At 45.6% G+C, this 21,268-nt stretch overlaps 1 protein-coding gene across 1 annotated transcript in view; it reads left to right on the forward strand.

Annotated features, from left to right (window-relative positions):
• The window catches only part of LOC122885291 (bone morphogenetic protein receptor type-2-like), a 37,445-nt gene extending 16,562 nt beyond the window's left edge, over window positions 1–20,883 (forward strand). The window contains exons 9-19 of the mRNA XM_044216174.1: window positions 155–315; window positions 404–551; window positions 822–958; window positions 1,306–1,442; window positions 10,867–11,059; window positions 11,146–11,245; window positions 12,312–12,391; window positions 12,508–12,630; window positions 12,781–12,981; window positions 13,611–14,814; window positions 15,542–20,883. Of these exons, the coding sequence (XP_044072109.1) occupies window positions 155–315; window positions 404–551; window positions 822–958; window positions 1,306–1,442; window positions 10,867–11,059; window positions 11,146–11,245; window positions 12,312–12,391; window positions 12,508–12,630; window positions 12,781–12,981; window positions 13,611–14,814; window positions 15,542–15,864 (2,807 nt within the window). The 3' untranslated portion in view covers window positions 15,865–20,883. The remainder of the gene's footprint in view (window positions 1–154; window positions 316–403; window positions 552–821; window positions 959–1,305; window positions 1,443–10,866; window positions 11,060–11,145; window positions 11,246–12,311; window positions 12,392–12,507; window positions 12,631–12,780; window positions 12,982–13,610; window positions 14,815–15,541) is intronic.
• Window positions 20,884–21,268: the final 385 nt, after the last annotated feature.

Raw genomic sequence — 21,268 nt, forward strand, 5'->3', positions numbered from 1 at the left:
TTTACTCAGTGAGGATCACAGCAGCCAATAAATTGACCAGGTTTCTCATGTTCCGTGTAAACATCATATCCTGAATTGACCAAAACCACGATAAGATGCATGTAAACACGCAGTGTGTCAGATCCAGACTGGCGTCTCCTCTGTCTCCACTCAGACCAGTACAAACCAGCGGTGGCCCACAGAGACGTGACCAGCAGGAACGTTCTGGTCCGAGCCGATCTGTCCTGCGTCCTCGCCGACTTCGGCCTGTCCATGAGGCTGACAGGAAGCCGGCCCTGTCGCCCCGGAGACGACGACACCATGGCCATATCTGAGGTCAGGTCACGTGACCGCGGCAGGCGAGGAGATGATAATACGACAGGTGTAAAATAAGACAGAAGTGTTTATACTGGTGTGCTTGTAGGTGGGGACGGTGCGGTACATGGCTCCGGAGGTTCTGGGTGGAGCGCTGAACCTCCGGGACTGTGAGGCGGCGCTGAAGCAGGTGGATGTTTATGCTCTGGGTCTGCTCTACTGGGAGAGCTTCAGGAGGTGCTCACACCTGTTCCCAGGTGACCCTGCAACGCAACACGCACACAGCGAACACACAACACGACCATTTATTAACATACCTTACAACAGACAGAAGATACAACATATAGTCTTACGTGAAGGAAGTAAAATCATAAAGTTATATATGAAAAGTTTTAATGTTTAATATATAAACCTGAGAGTCATTTAAATAAGTTTAAAGGTAAACGAGACTTGTCACAAGGGTCACAGGCTAATTAAGCTAAAGACTGTTGTGTAGCATAATGTAGCTGATGTGTACGTGTGTTTAGGTGAAGCAGTACCAGAGTACCAGCTGGCGTTCCAGGCGGAGTTGGGGAATCATCCGAGCTTCGAGGAGATGCAGATCCTCGTTGCCAGAGAGAAGCACAGACCCAGATTCCCTGAAGCCTGGAAGGAGAACAGCCTGGTTAGTGTTACAGTTCTCACCTGTCAGCGCAGTTCAGTCCTCAACCGCAACAAATAAACTTCAACATATGTACTGTGGAGACTTTCTTTCCCCTGAGGTCGTCTCCTCAGGCAGAGCTTACTCCTGGACTGCGTTTGCCCTCGTTAAGCTCCACCAAACCAGCTAACATCTACCACCAGCTATTACATTTACATTACATTTTTCAACCCTTGTGATTCGACCTTATTGTGATTAAACTCATTTGCATTGTTGTTTTTCAGATAAAAGTGCTGTGAATTGAAGTTTGAGCTGTAGTACAGTGAGTCGTACGTGACAGTAATACTTTGTCACTGACTTTGTGTTTTGAGGCGTTGCGTTCCCTGAAGGAGACGATGGAGGACTGCTGGGATCAGGACGCTGAAGCTCGACTCACCGCTCAGTGTGCAGAGGAGAGACTGTCTGAACTCACACTGCTGAGCACACACACTGCAGTACACAACCACAGGTACACACACTCTGCAGTACACAACCACAGGTACACACACTGCAGTACACAACCACAGGTACACACACTGCAGTACACAACCACAGGTACACACACTGCAGTACACAACCACAGGTACACACACTCTGCAGTACACAACCACAGGTACACACACACTCTGCAGTACACAACCACAGGTACACACACTGCAGTACACAACCACAGGTACACACACTCTGCAGTACACAACCACAGGTACACACACTCTGCAGTACACAACCACAGGTACACACACTCTGCAGTACACAACCACAGGTACACACACTGCAGTACACAACCACAGGTACACACACACACACACACACTGCAGTACACAACCACAGGTACACACACTGCAGTACACAACCACAGGTACACACACTCTGCAGTACACAACCACAGGTACACACACACACACACTGCAGTACACAACCACAGGTACACACACACACTGCAGTACACAACCACAGGTACACACACACACACACACACTGCAGTACACAACCACAGGTACACACACACACACACACACTGCAGTACACAACCACAGGTACACACACACACTGCAGTACACAACCACAGGTACACACACACACACACACACACACTGCAGTACACAACCACAGGTACACACACACACACACACACTGCAGTACACAACCACAGGTACACACACACACTGCAGTACACAACCACAGGTACACACACACACACACACACACTGCAGTACACAACCACAGGTACACACACACACACACACACTGCAGTACACAACCACAGGTACACACACACACTGCAGTACACAACCACAGGTACACACACAAACACACACACTGCAGTACACAACCACAGGTACACACACACACACACACACACTGCAGTACACAACCACAGGTACACACACACACTGCAGTACACAACCACAGGTACACACACACACACACACACACTGCAGTACACAACCACAGGTACACACACACACACACACACTGCAGTACACAACCACAGGTACACACACACACACTGCAGTACACAACCACAGGTACACACACACACACACACACCCTGCAGTACACAACCACAGGTACACACACACACACTGCAGTACACAACCACAGGTACACACACTGCAGTACACAACCACAGGTACACACACACACTGCAGTACACAACCACAGGTACACACACTCTGCAGTACACAACCACAGGTACACACACACTGCAGTACACAACCACAGGTACACACACACACTGCAGTACACAACCACAGTACACACACACACACACACACACACTGCAGTACACAACCACAGGTACACACACACACACACACACTGCAGTACACAACCACAGGTACACACACACACTGCAGTACACAACCACAGGTACACACACAAACACACACACTGCAGTACACAACCACAGGTACACACACACACACACACACTGCAGTACACAACCACAGGTACACACACACACTGCAGTACACAACCACAGGTACACACACACACACACACACACTGCAGTACACAACCACAGGTACACACACACACACACACACTGCAGTACACAACCACAGGTACACACACACACACACACACACACTGCAGTACACAACCACAGGTACACACACTGCAGTACACAACCACAGGTACACACACTCTGCAGTACACAACCACAGGTACACACACTGCAGTACACAACCACAGGTACACACACACACACACTGCAGTACACAACCACAGGTACACACACACACTGCAGTACACAACCACAGGTACACACACACACACACACACTGCAGTACACAACCACAGGTACACACACACACACACACACTGCAGTACACAACCACAGGTACACACACACACTGCAGTACACAACCACAGGTACACACACACACACACACACTGCAGTACACAACCACAGGTACACACACACACACACACACTGCAGTACACAACCACAGGTACACACACACACTGCTGTACACAACCACAGGTACACACACACACACACACACACACTGCAGTACACAACCACAGGTACACACACACACACACACACTGCAGTACACAACCACAGGTACACACACACACTGCAGTACACAACCACAGGTACACACACAAACACACACACTGCAGTACACAACCACAGGTACACACACACACACACACACTGCAGTACACAACCACAGGTACACACACACACTGCAGTACACAACCACAGGTACACACACACACACACACACACACTGCAGTACACAACCACAGGTACACACACACACACACACACTGCAGTACACAACCACAGGTACACACACACACACTGCAGTACACAACCACAGGTACACACACACACACACACACCCTGCAGTACACAACCACAGGTACACACACACACACTGCAGTACACAACCACAGGTACACACACTGCAGTACACAACCACAGGTACACACACACACTGCAGTACACAACCACAGGTACACACACTCTGCAGTACACAACCACAGGTACACACACACTGCAGTACACAACCACAGGTACACACACACACTGCAGTACACAACCACACGTACATACACACCCTGCAGTACACAACCACAGGTACACACACACACTGCAGTACACAACCACAGGTACACACACTGCAGTACACAACCACAGGTACACACACACACTGCAGTACACAACCACAGGTACACACACTCTGCAGTACACAACTACAGGTACACACACACTGCAGTACACAACCACAGGTACACACACACACTGCAGTACACAACTACAGGTACACACACACTGCAGTACACAACCACAGGTACACACACACACACTGCAGTACACAACCACAGGTACACACACTCTGCAGTACACAACTACAGGTACACACACACTGCAGTACACAACCACACATACATACACACACTGCGGTACACAACCACAGGTACACACACACTGCAGTACACAACCACAGGTACACACACACACACACTGTAGTACACAACCACAGGTACACACACTTCAGTACACAACCACAGGTACACACACACTGCAGTACACAACTACAGGTACACACACTGCGGTACACAACCACAGGTACACACACACACTGCAGTACACAACCACAGGTACACACACTGCAGTACACAATCACAGGTACACACACACTATAGTACACAACCACAGGTACACACACACTGCAGTACACAACTACATGTACACACACTGCAGTACACAACCACACATACATACACACACTGCGGTACACAACCACAGGTACACACACACACTGCAGTACACAACCACAGGTACACACACGCTGTAGTACACAACCACAGGTACTTACACACACTGCAGTACACAACCACAGGTACACACACACTGCAGTACACAACCACACGTACATACACACACTGCAGTACACAACTACAGGTACACACACTGCAGTACACAACCACAGGTACACACACACACTGCAGTACACAACCACAGGTACACACACACTGCAGTACACAACCACAGGTACACACACACACACTGTAGTACACAACCACAGGTACACACACTTCAGTACACAACCACAGGTACACACACACTGCAGTACACAACTACAGGTACACACACTGCAGTACACAACCACAGGTACACACACACACTGCAGTACACAACCACAGGTACACACACTGCAGTACACAACCAGAAGTACACACACACTGCAGTACACAACCACACGTACATACACACACTGCAGTACACAACCACAGGTACACACACACACTGCAGTACACAACCACAGGTACACACACTCTGCAGTACACAACTACAGGTACACACACACTGCAGTACACAACCACAGGTACACACACACTGCAGTACACAACCACAGGTACACACACTCTGCAGTACACAACCACAGGTACACACACTCTGCAGTACACAACTACAGGTACACACACACTGCAGTACACAACCACACATACATACACACACTGCGGTACACAACCACAGGTACACACACACACTGCAGTACACAACCACAGGTACACACACACTGCAGTACACAACCACAGGTACACACACACACACTGTAGTACACAACCACAGGTACACACACTTCAGTACACAACCACAGGTACACACACACTGCAGTACACAACTACAGGTACACACACTGCGGTACACAACCACAGGTACACACACACACTGCAGTACACAACCACAGGTACACACACTGCAGTACACAATCACAGGTACACACACACTGTAGTACACAACCACAGGTACACACACACTGCAGTACACAACTACAGGTACACACACTGCAGTACACAACCACACATACATACACACACTGCGGTACACAACCACAGGTACACACACACACTGCAGTACACAACCACACGTACATACACACTCTGCAGTACACAACTACAGGTACACACACACTGCAGTACACAACCACAGGTACACACACACACTGCAGTACACAACTACAGGTACACACACACTGCAGTACACAACCACAGGTACACACACACACTGCAGTACACAACCACAGGTACACACACTCTGCAGTACACAACTACAGGTACACACACACTGCAGTACACAACCACACATACATAGACACACTGCGGTACACAACCACAGGTACACACACACACTGCAGTACACAACCACAGGTACTCACACACACACTGTATTACACAACCACAGGTACACACACTGCAGTACACAACCACAGGTACACACACACTGCAGTACACAACTACACAGGTACACACACACTGCGGTACACAACCACAGGTACACACACACACTGCAGTACACAACCACAGGTAGACGCACTGCAGTACACAATCACAGGTTCACACACACTGTAGTACACAACCACAGGTACACACACACTGCAGTACACAACTACAGGTACACACACTGCAGTACACAACCACACATACATACACACACTGCGGTACACAACCACAGGTACACACACACACTGCAGTACACAACCACAGGTACACACACACTGTAGTACACAACCACAGGTACTTACACACACTGCAGTACACAACCACAGGTACACACACACACTGCAGTACACAACCACAGGTACACACACTGCAGTACACAACCACAGGTACACACACACTGCAGTACACAACCACAGGTACACACGCACACACTGTAGTACACAACCACAGGTACACACACTTCAGTACACAACCACAGGTACACACACACTGCAGTACACAACCACAGGTACACACGCACACACTGTAGTACACAACCACAGGTACACACACTTCAGTACACAACCACAGGTACACACACACTGCAGTACACAACTACAGGTACACACACTGCGGTACACAACCACAGGTACACACACACACTGCAGTACACAACCACAGGTACACACAGTGCAGTACACAATCACAGGTACACACACACTGTAGTACACAACCACAGGTACACACACACTGCAGTACACAACTACAGGTACACACACTGCAGTACACAACCACACATACATACACACACTGCGGTACACAACCACAGGTACACACACACACTGCAGTACACAACCACAGGTACACACACACTGTAATACACAACCACAGGTACTTACACACACTGCAGTACACAACCACAGGTACACACACACTGCAGTACACAACCACACGTACATACACACACTGCAGTACACAACTACAGGTACACACACTGCGGTACACAACCACAGGTACACACACACACTGCAGTACACAACCACAGGTACACACACTGCAGTACACAATCACAGGTACACACACACTATAGTACACAACCACAGGTACACACACACTGCAGTACACAACTACATGTACACACACTGCAGTACACAACCACACATACATACACACACTGCGTGTGCACACAACCACAGGTACACACACACACTGCAGTACACAACCACAGGTACACACACGCTGTAGTACACAACCACAGGTACTTACACACACTGCAGTACACAACCACAGGTACACACACACTGCAGTACACAACCACACGTGCATACACACACTGCAGTACACAACTACAGGTACACACACTGCAGTACACAACCACAGGTACACACACACACTGCAGTACACAACCACAGGTACACACACACTGCAGTACACAACCACAGGTACACACACACACACACACTGTAGTACACAACCACAGGTACACACACTTCAGTACACAACCACAGGTACACACACACTGCAGTACACAACTACAGGTACACACACTGCAGTACACAACCACAGGTACACACACACACTGCAGTACACAACCACAGGTACACACACTGCAGTACACAACCAGAAGTACACACACACTGCAGTACACAACCACTGCGTACATACACACACTGCAGTACACAACCACAGGTACACACACACACTGCAGTACACAACCACACTGCACCACAGGTACACACACACTGCAGTACACAACTACAGGTACACACACACTGCAGTACACAACCACAGGTACACACACACACTGCAGTACACAACCACAGGTACACACACTCTGCAGTACACAACCACAGGTACACACACTCTGCAGTACACAACTACACAGTACACACACACTGCAGTACACAACCACACATACATACACACACACTGCGGTACACAACCACAGGTACACACACACACTGCAGTACACAACCACAGGTACACACACACTGCAGTACACAACCACAGGTACACACACACACACTGTAGTACACAACCACAGGTACACACACTTCAGTACACAACCACAGGTACACACACACTGCAGTACACAACTACAGGTACACACACTGCGGTACACAACCACAGGTACACACACACACTGCAGTACACAACCACAGGTACACACACTGCAGTACACAATCACAGGTACACACACACTGTAGTACACAACCACAGGTACACACACACTGCAGTACACAACTACAGGTACACACACTGCAGTACACAACCACACATACATACACACACTGCGCGGTACACAACCACAGGTACACACACACACTGCAGTACACAACCACACGTACATACACACTCTGCAGTACACAACTACAGGTACACACACACTGCAGTACACAACCACAGGTACACACACACACTGCAGTACACAACTACAGGTACACACACACTGCAGTACACAACCACAGGTACACACACACACTGCAGTACACAACCACAGGTACACACACTCTGCAGTACACAACTACAGGTACACACACACTGCAGTACACAACCACACATACATAGACACACTGCGGTACACAACCACAGGTACACACACACACTGCAGTACACAACCACAGGTACTCACACACACACTGTATTACACAACCACAGGTACACACACTGCAGTACACAACCACAGGTACACACACACTGCAGTACACAACTACAGGTACACACACTGCGGTACACAACCACAGGTACACACACACACTGCAGTACACAACCACAGGTAGACGCACTGCAGTACACAATCACAGGTTCACACACACTGTAGTACACAACCACAGGTACACACACACTGCAGTACACAACTACAGGTACACACACTGCAGTACACAACCACACATACATACACACACTGCGGTACACAACCACAGGTACACACACACACTGCAGTACACAACCACAGGTACACACACACTGTAGTACACAACCACAGGTACTTACACACACTGCAGTACACAACCACAGGTACACACACACACTGCAGGTACACACACTGCAACACACCACAGGTACACACACACTGCAGTACACAACCACAGGTACACACACTGCAGTACACAACCACAGGTACACACACACACTGCAGTACACACAACCACAGGTACACACGCACACACTGCAGTACACAACCACAGGTACACACACACACACACAGTACACAACCACAGGTACACACACACTGCAGTACACAACCACAGGTACACACGCACACACTGTAGTACACAACCACAGGTACACACACTTCAGTACACAACCACAGGTACACACACACTGCAGTACACAACTACAGGGTACACACACTGCGGTACACAACCACAGGTACACACACACACTGCAGTACACAACCACAGGTACACACAGTGCAGTACACAATCACAGGTACACACACACTGTAGTACACAACCACAGGTACACACACACTGCAGTACACAACTACAGGTACACACACTGCAGTACACAACCACACATACATACACACACTGCGGTACACAACCACAGGTACACACACACACTGCAGTACACAACCACAGGTACACACACACTGTAATACACAACCACAGGTACTTACACACACTGCAGTACACAACCACAGGTACACACACACTGCAGTACACAACCACACGTACATACACACACTGCAGTACACAACTACAGGTACACACACACACTGCAGTACACAACCACAGGTACACACACACTGCAGTACACAACCACAGGTACACACACACACACTGTAGTACACAACCACAGGTACACACACTTCAGTACACAACCACAGGTACACACACACTGCAGTACACAACTACAGGTACACACACTGCGGTACACAACCACAGGTACACACACACACTGCAGTACACAACCACAGGTACACACACTGCAGTACACAATCACAGGTACACACACACTGTAGTACACAACCACAGGTACACACACACTGCAGTACACAACTACAGGTACACACACTGCAGTACACAACCACACATACATACACACACTGCGGTACACAACCACAGGTACACACACACACTGCAGTACACAACCACAGGTACACACACACTGTAGTACACAACCACAGGTACTTACACACACTGCAGTACACAACCACAGGTACACACACACTGCAGTACACAACCACACGTACATACACACACTGCAGTACACAACCACAGATACACACACACACTGCAGTACACAACCACACGTACATACACACACTGCAGTACACAACTACAGGTACACACACTGCAGTACACAACCACAGGTACACACACACACTGCAGTACACAACCACACGTACATACACACACTGCAGTACACAACCACAGGTACACACACACACTGCAGTACACAACCACACGTACATACACACACTGCAGTACACAACTACAGGTACACACACTGCAGTACACAACCACAGGTACACACACACACACTGCAGTACACAACCACACGTACATACACACACTGCAGTACACAACCACAGGTACACACTGCAGTACACAACCACAGGTACACACACACACACTGCAGTACACAACCACAGGTACACACACAGTAAATAAACGACTACTGTACACATTACTGGTTTCCTGATTTCTTTGTCTTTCTCTCAGGAATCTGTCTCACGGCCGCTGGCCTCCTCCGGTTGGCTCCGCCTCCTCCTACATCGAGGATCTCCAGGTGGGCGTGGTCAAAAATCTCCAGGGAGAAGGCCACCCAGCATCAGTCGTCAAGATGACCACGAGCGGAGCAGAAGGTGCTGAAAAGAACAGAAACTCCATCAACTACGAACGGCAGCAGGCACAGGTATGAGTTCGATTGAGAAATTAAAAACAAAACAGCTTCTTTTTGATATTCATTAATCTCTCTCTCTCTGTCCGTCTGTCTGTCAGAGTCAGGCTTGGTCGTCCAGTTCTGACAGCAACGTGTCGACTACCACTGTCCTGACGCCTGCCAGCATCCTCTGCAGCATCTCCGAGTCTGAACACACCGGTGAGTCTCACACACAATAATACTGTGTGATAATATGTGTCAGGAAGCACATGACAAACGCAAAGAATTTAAAGTCGAACTCAAATTTGAAATCTCCACTTTTTGTGTAAAGAAATAAGAACTATAGTGAAACTACAGCTATTGTGCACAGTTTTCCATTTTTAAAAGGATATATTTGTAGAAGCAGCATCCGAGCCTCTGAGTGGGTGAGCCAGGAAACAAGATGTCAACATCTGTGGTGACTACTGATTGGAGCACATCAAAGCCCTGTGTAGCATGTTGATACAGGACGCTTTTTTTGTTTTTCCTTTTTCAACAAGCCCATATGTGTACCTTACCCTACAAGATTCAACATTTGTTTGTGCTGTTAAGTTTTTATTCCTCTCATAAAGTGGAAGCTAGCAAGTTAGGCTAACTAGCTTTCACGCAGTAAGTAAAAGCTAGTTAGCCTAGCTCACTAACATTTGCACTGATTCCCACTAGATATTCCTTTTGGTTCATGTTATTTCTGCAGCTCCTGCCTCAGTGTTGCGTGTAGCTTCCTGCATTATAGAAAGGTTTGAAACTAGCTAGCGTTAGCTGCATCTCTTTCATGGGTCCAGTTGTAGTGGTCAATAGACTGTGAAAACCCACAGCAACAAGTAGTCTTCTAACCTCAGCATTCCTTACTTTACATCGTGATTTGAATCACAACGCCAAGTAACTACCTTTCAGAGTAACGTAGGAGTGCTGAAATCACACATGGTTGACTTCTTGTTAATTTAATGGAACTGTAGTGATATAATAAACTATTTTAGTGTCCGCCCACAAAGATTTTGCACCAATAAAATCCCATTACCTGGTGACAAATGGTACTGACATCATCGGTCAGAACCAAAAATGTAGCGATCAATGGATTAGGATTAGATTTGGCATTTTAATGTGCATGGTAAAATTTTCATAAACAATCTGAAAAAGCCAGCATGGACAGATATACATTTGACAAGTAATTAGAATTTTGACATTTATCTGAATTGCTGTGGATGTGTCCTCATTAAGTGCTGTAACTGCCCCTGCTGTCCTCCAGGTGGCGCTGTGCCCAGTGTCCCAGTCTGCCTGCAGCTGACAGAAGAAGACCTGGAGGCCTCCAAATTCAACGCCAAAGAGGTCTTTACTTATAATTTCTTGTTATTTTTGTAGTTTCTCCCTGTGAGCCAACTTCAGATCAGTCTACACACATCGTTAATATATCAACATCTGTCAACATGTTTCTGTCTCTACAGGTTGATAAGAACTTGAGGGAAAGTTCTGATGAAAACTTGATGGAACATTCACAGAAACAGTTCGGTTCAACAGAGCAACAAACTACCAACCTGCTGTACCATCAAATCCTACAAACTGCTGAGGTACTACTACTGTTAATACACATTAATGAGGTATTATTACTACTGAATACACGACAAAGGTTCAGTACTACTTATACCTCGCTGAATTGCTTATGTGGCTGCTATTGGATGTACATGGTAACCGGAGATCTGTTCCTGTGATTCCTCTAGGCTAAAAATTCTGTGCTGACTCCTGAACTGGGGGGTGTTGCTGGGGTTGATACCCCTCCCTTCTCCTCCATCCACCCCCTCCCCAAACAGCAGAACCTGCCCCAGAGGCCCACCAGCCTCCACTTTCTCCCCAAAACCAAGGAGACCACCTCGGCCTCTTCTCGACTTAAGCTAGGAAAGCTCAAGTCAAACCACAGACAGGTACAGTAGGATCTGATTGGATCGGGTTAGACTGATCCACCCAAAATTTATCTTTGATTATCAGTCACTTTTTGTAGACTTATTCACCATTATGAAGACAGCAGCATGGGTAGATGATGGTACTGAAGCCCTGTGTGTGTTCTGGAGGACATAACGGATGTCGTCTTGCTGCATCCATTCTATGGCGATTACTGAAGTTGTGAAATATCACCATGATTGTGCAAGGGAAGCGGGTCCTCTGGATTCTGTGTGCCCCTTTCCAACTTGACCCACCCTGCCCATTTTGGTTTCTAGTTGTAGGAGCTGGGGAATCTATGACTCCATTAACTTTAGCTGCCAGTGTAGCATCGCCATATTGGGTGTATATCTTTCTTATAAGAAAGTTGTTTAGGGGGCATTTTGCTCCAAAACTGATCCAGGGCCACCACCCAGAGTAAATGTGACTATGAAGATGTTTCAAGTGTGAACTCTCAACCATGGGTTTCCCTCAGTGAATAATTTAAATTGTGAAACAAGGTCAAGCTAGCCTAGTTCAAGTTCAAGTCCTCAGTGTGCAAGTTTGAGGCAACAGATTATTACAAAATTGTTATTTTAATTGCATCACTAATCCAGAATGTACTGTATTTCAGGTGGAAACAGGTGTTGCTAAGATGAACACGGTAACAGTTGCCACAGCTGTAGAGCCCCACCTGGTAACCACGGTGACTAACAACACCAGCACGAAAGGCAGTGTTGAAACTGGGAACCGAGTCCACCCGATAATGGTGGTCGCCAATGGCTACAGTGCGGGAGTCCCCACCCTGGTGACGAATGGTGTGATAGGCGGAGGTCGAACAAATCTGGCAGGGCCGCAGCTGGAGGAGGAGGACAAGATGGAGGGAGGGATAATCGGAGGAGAGGACAACCGTATGAATCTGCTCAACTCCAGTCCTGATGAACATGAACCACTGCTGAGAAGAGAACAGCCGCCTGATGAGAGCGAACCCCTTCCTCATATGCATCATCATCATCAGTCACGACCTGGAAACATCCTGATGGGACGAGGCTCAAACTCCAACAACAACAACAATAGGATAGCATTGGGATCAGATGTCAAGATCCAGGTTTTAGAGGTTGAACCTGAAAGGATAATTAGTTCAGGGGTCAGTCAGGGTAGGGGCGTCAACAGTCCTAAACTTGGGTCACACCCGGCAAGTCAGCAGATCAGTGGATCCCCTGCTACTGCTCCAGTTTCAAATCTGGAAAATAAAATTCTTCTTTCTGGTCCAGCAGGACGATCTACATCTGGCCATGCCTCAACACCACAGGCCCCTCTCACTGGCCAGGATAGAAGTCAAGGCTCAGATACAGGCCCATGTGTCCAGAGAGCCCTTTTTGCAGAACCAGTACTGACCACTCAAACCACCAGAAGCCCAAAGGCTCATCTGGTCCAATCTACTGCGACTGCACTGGTCCCAGGCTGCAGAGATCCAGATTCTGGCTCAGCTCCAAGCTCAGCAAAAGCTTCAGAAGTGCTAGGTCCAGAAATTCAAGCCCTAAAAGCTCCAGCCTCAGACCCAGAAGCTCCAGTCCTAGAAGCTCCAGTTGTGGATCCAAAAGCTTCACCTTTAGAGGTTCCAGCCTCAGAAAATCCAGCTCCAGAAATTCCATCTTTGGAATCCCAAGATTCAGAAACCACAGCAGAAGCTTCAACTCCAGAACCTGCAGCTCTACAAAGTCTAGCCTTAGATCCACAAACTCTAGGTCTGCTGCGGCCCCAGATGGGACCGGCCAAAGCCAAGAGGCCTGAGCGTCCTTGTTCCCTGGATCTGTCCTCATCCTGCATCTCTTCAGGTGAGTCAAGATTAAATGTTTAAGAACTGATTGTTATTTGACTTTGTATTACTTTTGTTTTTTAGCACACTGCTGTTCATTCAGTGGAGCTTACTGAATCACAGAGGTCATGCTACTCCCTATTTCTTCAATAATTTCTTCATTTACGAGCACCCACATAGGATTGAAACACGGCTACATGGTTATCAAACAACTTTATGTTACTCTGCAGGCATGAATCCCCATTCCCCATGTAACAGGGCCTAAATTGTCAATCGGTCGGATTGTCCAGCAAAACAAAACATTTAATCAACTACTACTTCTATTTTCGTTAACATCTGTCATGGTAGATCTCATGGATGGAGGGTAGAGAGCTGTCCTCACTATTCACTGCGGTGTCTCTGTTACCCTAGACAGCGGTACAGGTGAGGACCCTCTCAACATTGCAGTGATCAGACCATTCCCTCGTAGAAGCAAAGTATATCTGCACAGAGCTTTCGCTTCAAGACAGTGTTGACCTTTGAGGGAGCAGAGAGCCAAAGTCCAGTGGGGAGGAAATGATCTTATTAGCTGTGTTTTCGCATCACATTTAAAGTCTAAACTAGACGTAGAGGTCTGCAGAAACAGTACAAGCTCCTACAGCAACATTTTTTGACACCACTCATACAATGTACCTGTGATCTTAATTCTCTAAAGGTGTAAATACACCTATCTGTTTTCTAATTATATTGTTTCCTCTTCTCCACAGATGATGTTTCTCTGACAGATAACGGCAGTTTGAGCGCATCAGGAGAGAAAATAAAACGTCGTGTCAAGACTCCATACACCCTGAAAAAATGGCGTCCAGCCTCATTGGTTGTTTCCACAGATACAGCTCTTGACCCAGACTTTGAGTTCAACACCAGTGGCAGTAACAACAGCCAGACCCATATCTCTTCCGGTCTTCATAGAGCAGGAAGCATTGGCATCCCCAAAATCAATCAGTCAAAATCCAGCATGGCTGTCTTTTTGGTAGGAGGTGGAGCCACGGCGACTACAACTTCTGAGCCTGATGGAATGACATGCTTCTAAAGTTGTTTGATTAAAAGTTTTCTTGTCTTTTCTTAAAGGTGAGCAGATTAATTTTTTCACTTCTTTGCCTTCCTTCTCTTTTGTTGTGGAAAATGGAGATCACTGTCTGCCGCACCATTCAGCCTCCCCAGCACTAAACTGAACCTAACGCTAAATCGAGGCACATGAAATGGCCCATAATAAAATGCTCCCAGGCCGCAGCGTTGATTTGTTGAAGTTTTTTGACAGAAGTCACCGGACATGAAATCCAACAGACTATAGGAACTGTTTATGAAATTTCAAAACAGAGATTTGGGGTTTGGATTTCTTGTTGGATCTACATTTTCTTGATGGACACTTTTTTGAAGGATTGTTGCCGATTGGCCCAGTCCTGTGACCATTTGACCTCGGACTTTTAACCTTGTGTAGCGCAATTGCCCATGATGTCCAAAATATATTTGTGTTGGTGGTGAAGTGAGGGAATTCCCTAACCTCTAGATGATTGGCTCCTGTTGCAACTAGTCTTGTGGCTAGTGGGTATGGCCAGTTGTTCACAGGTGTGGCCTTGACCCTACCTGGGTAACAAAATTGCCCTGAAGCCCAAAACTCATTGGACTCATTATGTGGCTAGTGGGTGTGGCCAGTGGTTGGCAGGTGTGGCGTTGACCCTATCTGAGGACTATAATTGCCCAAAATGCAAAATCTCTTCCTGTCGCTGGTGAAGTGAGGGGATTCCCTGATTTCTAGATGGCCCCTGTTGTGACTAGTCTTGTGGTTAGTGGATGTGGCCAGTTTCTTTTGTGTATGGCCTTAATCTTACCTGAGGATTGAAAGTGACCAAGACTTCAAAATCTCTTTTAGTTGATAGCGAGGTTAAGGAAGCTCCTTTCTGATAGATATTTGGGTTCCTGCTATGATTCAGCTTGTGGCTAGTAGAAGTGTTCAGTGGCTAGTCAGTGTGACTGGAGAGGATTGTGTCAAGTCAGTAGTCATATTTTTTAAAGCACTTTAAACAAAGTTAGTGTTATTTAGGGAATTAACAAACCATATAAAGGACACCTCGTGCAATTACAATAGTAACAGTGACACTAATCTAAGAAATTCTGTTTGTTTTCTGTGTCTTTGTACAGTGGTTTGTATGATTTGAGGAGCCGTTTTTGCTTTAAACCTTAACTCTAGCTATGCAGTCAGCTCATGATGCCTCCTCCTGTTGACAATGTATTTGGCTCAGATTTATCAACAGATTGACAACATTACTGTTGGAGGATCTTTATTCTTCTAATTTGCACTTTCTTTTATGAAGTAGTCTCAATCGCCATGTTAGGGCTGGAAGGACAGAGGAAGTCGAAAAGAAAAAGACGGAACATTTGGAGAAAGCAGAAGAAATGAAAGGAGAGATAAGCCACATTCCTGCAGTTTATCAAACCATCAGCCTTGTCACCTGCGTAACCTCCGCCAAGTACAACCTCCTCAGGTACCTTCAGAATATAAAGAAAGATGAGAGGAAAATCTGACTGAACCGTCAGAAGAAAGAAGGTGAAGGACAGATTTGATCCAACGGACAAAATAGGCCTTTGAACAACTCCAAAGCTGTCTTATTTACATGTTGTATTGTGTTAGTCACCAATCCATCCAGTCAGTTGGGTTTTGATTGTAGATTTAAGACAGGGCTCAATCCAACACTGAGTTACCAGTTTATTAGGTACAAGGGTACAATCTAAAGGTCTCAGTATGCTTCAAACAAAATGCTTGTCTGATGGTCTAACAACGTCTGACAGTGTGTTAGAAAGTAAGTAAAATTGTGAATTAAGATGCTCCTGTTCGGACTTTCCTGTAAACGCTGTCTCATTATAATGCAGCCCTCGAAAGAAGCAGTTACCACTCGTTGACACTATGGGTCGCCAACATGCAGAGTTGGTCTAGTAAATTTAGTTTATAAATGATCCACAGCACTTATATTAGCATAAAACCACAGTATAAACTGGCCCAACCTGCTTGCCGTCCGCCAGGTGTGACGACGCTGAAAATTAGTACTTTAAGTTTGAATTAAATCCAAACAAGTGATGCTCGGTGTATGAGACATGCCGTTTGAAAAGTGGATCCTTATAATTTATATTTCTACGTTATTATTTACAAGGTAGGCCTATATACATTTAGTAGTAGTAGTAGTTGTAGTAGAACATTTATAAAATGTCAGATTTTTTTGATAGAGTTTGGTGTGACATGTTTATAAACAAAAGAAACAGGAGAAATTGGTGAGATAATGAACTAGGATTGAATTAACAAATTGTTGTCACTCCACTTTCTTCTTTTATTTCTATTTTTTGTTGGGGTTTTTTATAACAAAGTGACTGTTAATTGAAAGTTACATTTCATTGAACATTTGAAATGTTTTTTTTCGAAAGGCTGATTTTATAAATGCCAAGTTGTAATATCTTAGATTTCTATATGTATGTATGTGACACACACGTAACTGCTCTTTTAAATGTGTGACTACAATAAGTTAACTTATTCACATTTAGTAAGCCTTACGCACTTTATTTCTTGCACTTTTTTAAAATCTGGATTTTATTTTATTTTCCTGTTTATTGTCCTAAATTTCAGATTAGTTTTCACGCGAATTAGGGAGCAAAATAACAATGATGTTTTTTCCCTTCCTATTCCTCACCCACACTGTTATTTTACCTTTATTGTATTTTACGATGCCTTCTAAAATGTATTTCCGTTTTGTTATTTTTGTATTTTCTACTGTTTGTACTGTTTTTAGATATGCTAATGTGTACATACGGATGTGCCCTGAGAATTATTTTATTATTTTTCATCATGAAATTTGTGAAGGCAGACACGCGTGACTTAGCCCAGAGCTAACTGTACTCTGGAACCAGGGCTAAGTGTAGATCTCAGACAGTTACTGGTTTAGGAGGCTAACGCTACAACCAGAAGGTTATAACTGTACTCTAGTACCAGGATGCTAACTTGTCTGGAACCAGGGATGACTTAATCAATAGATAACTGGTCAAACAATTATTTCCCACAATCAGAATTTACCTCTAGGTTGTCACCTCGACCTGGTTTAGCTAGCTAGTTCAGGTTTAGCTAGAGTTGGCTTAGCTAGCCCTGCTCTGGAAGCTTCTATTTAACATTTAGGCTTCACGGTATCCGAGAAGGATTTGAGAACTTCAGGTGTGTTCAGACTGAGTACAAAACAAATTTTCAGCTTCCATCATTCAAGGCCTCCGGAGTGTTTTTGCAGTGTTTATTAACCCCAAACAGCCAATGTCCGATATCACAGATACTGGCTTTAGCTAGCTAGCAACGTATGAAAAGAGTGTGTTTGTGTTCAGTCTATCGTTTTCCCAACCAACTTTAGATGAAGCCACGCCCACTCCCGCATGACGAATGCTCGACGGCTGTGTTCCCGTGGAAACCGCGCTCACGCGCTTCGTGGTAGAGATAGTCATCTATACCTATTAAAGCTACAAGATGGGCGCGTAGTTTATGTGAACAGTTGAACCCCCCAGCCAGTCTCTATCAAAAACAGCGAGTTTGACCGCAGTGGAAAACCTGCGCTTCATGAGCGCTAAGACTGACGCACAAACTGAATTACGTCACTTCAGTTGCTCTCGTGCCAACAAGCTAACATTACTAAAGTCTTTGAAGTGGCTGCATTCAAATAAGCTGAGAAAGGAGGCGACTTCCTGTCACAGTAACAGCTAGCTATACAGGCTAAACTCATTATTATCGTGAAGGACTGTCTCACCTGCCAGTTATAACTTTATAAATGATAAGCTAATAAAACACGTAATACAGCCTCAAACTGTAAACTCATAGTGCTTCAGAAGGAGCGTTTCCCACAACTCCCCACTGAACATGCAGTTATAGCACGCTAGCTAGCTAATTCTTGTCTTCTTGTGGTCTGATCAACAGTAAATTCATCAAATTCAGCGCCCCGTATCGCTATTTTCCAAACTACTGTAGCTGCCATATTTGGCGGGACCCGCGGGAGCGCGGTTTCCATGGGAACGCAGCCGTTGAGGCTTTCGTCAGATTGGTTGTAAAAACGATAGACGCTGCAACCTGAACTCGCTGTTATGGACTGGAATTAGCTTGAATTTTTAACTTAAGCAGAAACATTTTCAACTCGCGCTGTATTTGCGCCGCTCGTGTCTTTGCTTTGACTTTATACGCGACCACTCCTCCTATTTAGCCTTCTGCTAACCGGTTCAGGGTGGAAACGGCCAAAATCAGTTCAGGGTGAACGTTTGTCTCGCTGATAATGCTAACGCTGAACTGAAAATGTGCCAGAAAACGTCTATAATGGTGAGTTACCCCTTTAAAGTCATTTACTGTAGCTTATATAGTTATCATAATGCTCAATAAATAGCATCTACACATCATCTGTATTACTAGGATTCATAGTTTAGCCTCCTGCATGAAATATCACACCGCTTAAATGTTATTTATATTATTTCTGATGTCTCTAGCTGTCAGAAGCTGTTTTTTATCTCTGCTCGATCATATCCGAGTTACTGTATCATATTTTCGACAGTACAGACGCAGGATGGGGAGTTTCTGCCACGGCTAACAGTGTATATTGTAGATAAAAGCCCATAATATTTAGTTTAACTGCTGTTTGTCCTCTGGTTCCTGGTGATTCTGGGACGTTTGAGTTTCCCTGTCTGTTGTTGAATATGCTGTGTATTTCTTTGGTTATCCACGTGTATTTATGTATGATAGTTTTGACTTTAGTGTAAGTACTCTGAATACATTATTACACATTGTATACTTTCATATGGGACCAATTACCACAGCTGTGTACTGATAGTGTTGTATTCTGCAAGCTCGAAAGTCACAATCCTTCTTACTGTTAACACGCAGCACTCACACAAAGCATGCTGTACAGTCCTACAGATTATAAATCAACTTTGGTGGTTCATACAAAGAGTTTCATCCCAACATGTTGTAAATCCACGCAGAGGAAACATAAAAATACCACAAGCTCAAGTTCATCACTGAATAAAGTTCAGAGGATCCAGCGTGTCCACGTGTTTTATTTACAGTTTTCTGCTGTATCGTCTGGTGTGATGCTTACTTTTACTTTACTGTAAATTAGAAAGTGGTACTTGTGGTGCTTGTAGTAGCGGCAGTAGTATTAATAATAACAATAATGGTAGAAGACTGAAGCAGTAAAATGCATGAGCTTCGGTTAATACTTTCAGTTTAAAGTCTGCATCAGTACTGCGTCTCTGTAGTAGTTAACACACGCAGACACATGCCGAATTGAATAGTGGATCCTTCCTGTTGGTAAGCTATTATAGCTGTTATCTACAGGGTGTGCACATTTGGTGGTAAGCAGGAAAATGTTGTACTGCCAGATTTTTTAAACGGAGTTTGGTTTGACATTATTTTTAAGCATCACTGAATA

This window comes from Siniperca chuatsi, linkage group LG12 (genome assembly GCF_020085105.1).
Source record: "Siniperca chuatsi isolate FFG_IHB_CAS linkage group LG12, ASM2008510v1, whole genome shotgun sequence".
Taxonomy (NCBI): domain Eukaryota; kingdom Metazoa; phylum Chordata; class Actinopteri; order Centrarchiformes; family Sinipercidae; genus Siniperca; species Siniperca chuatsi.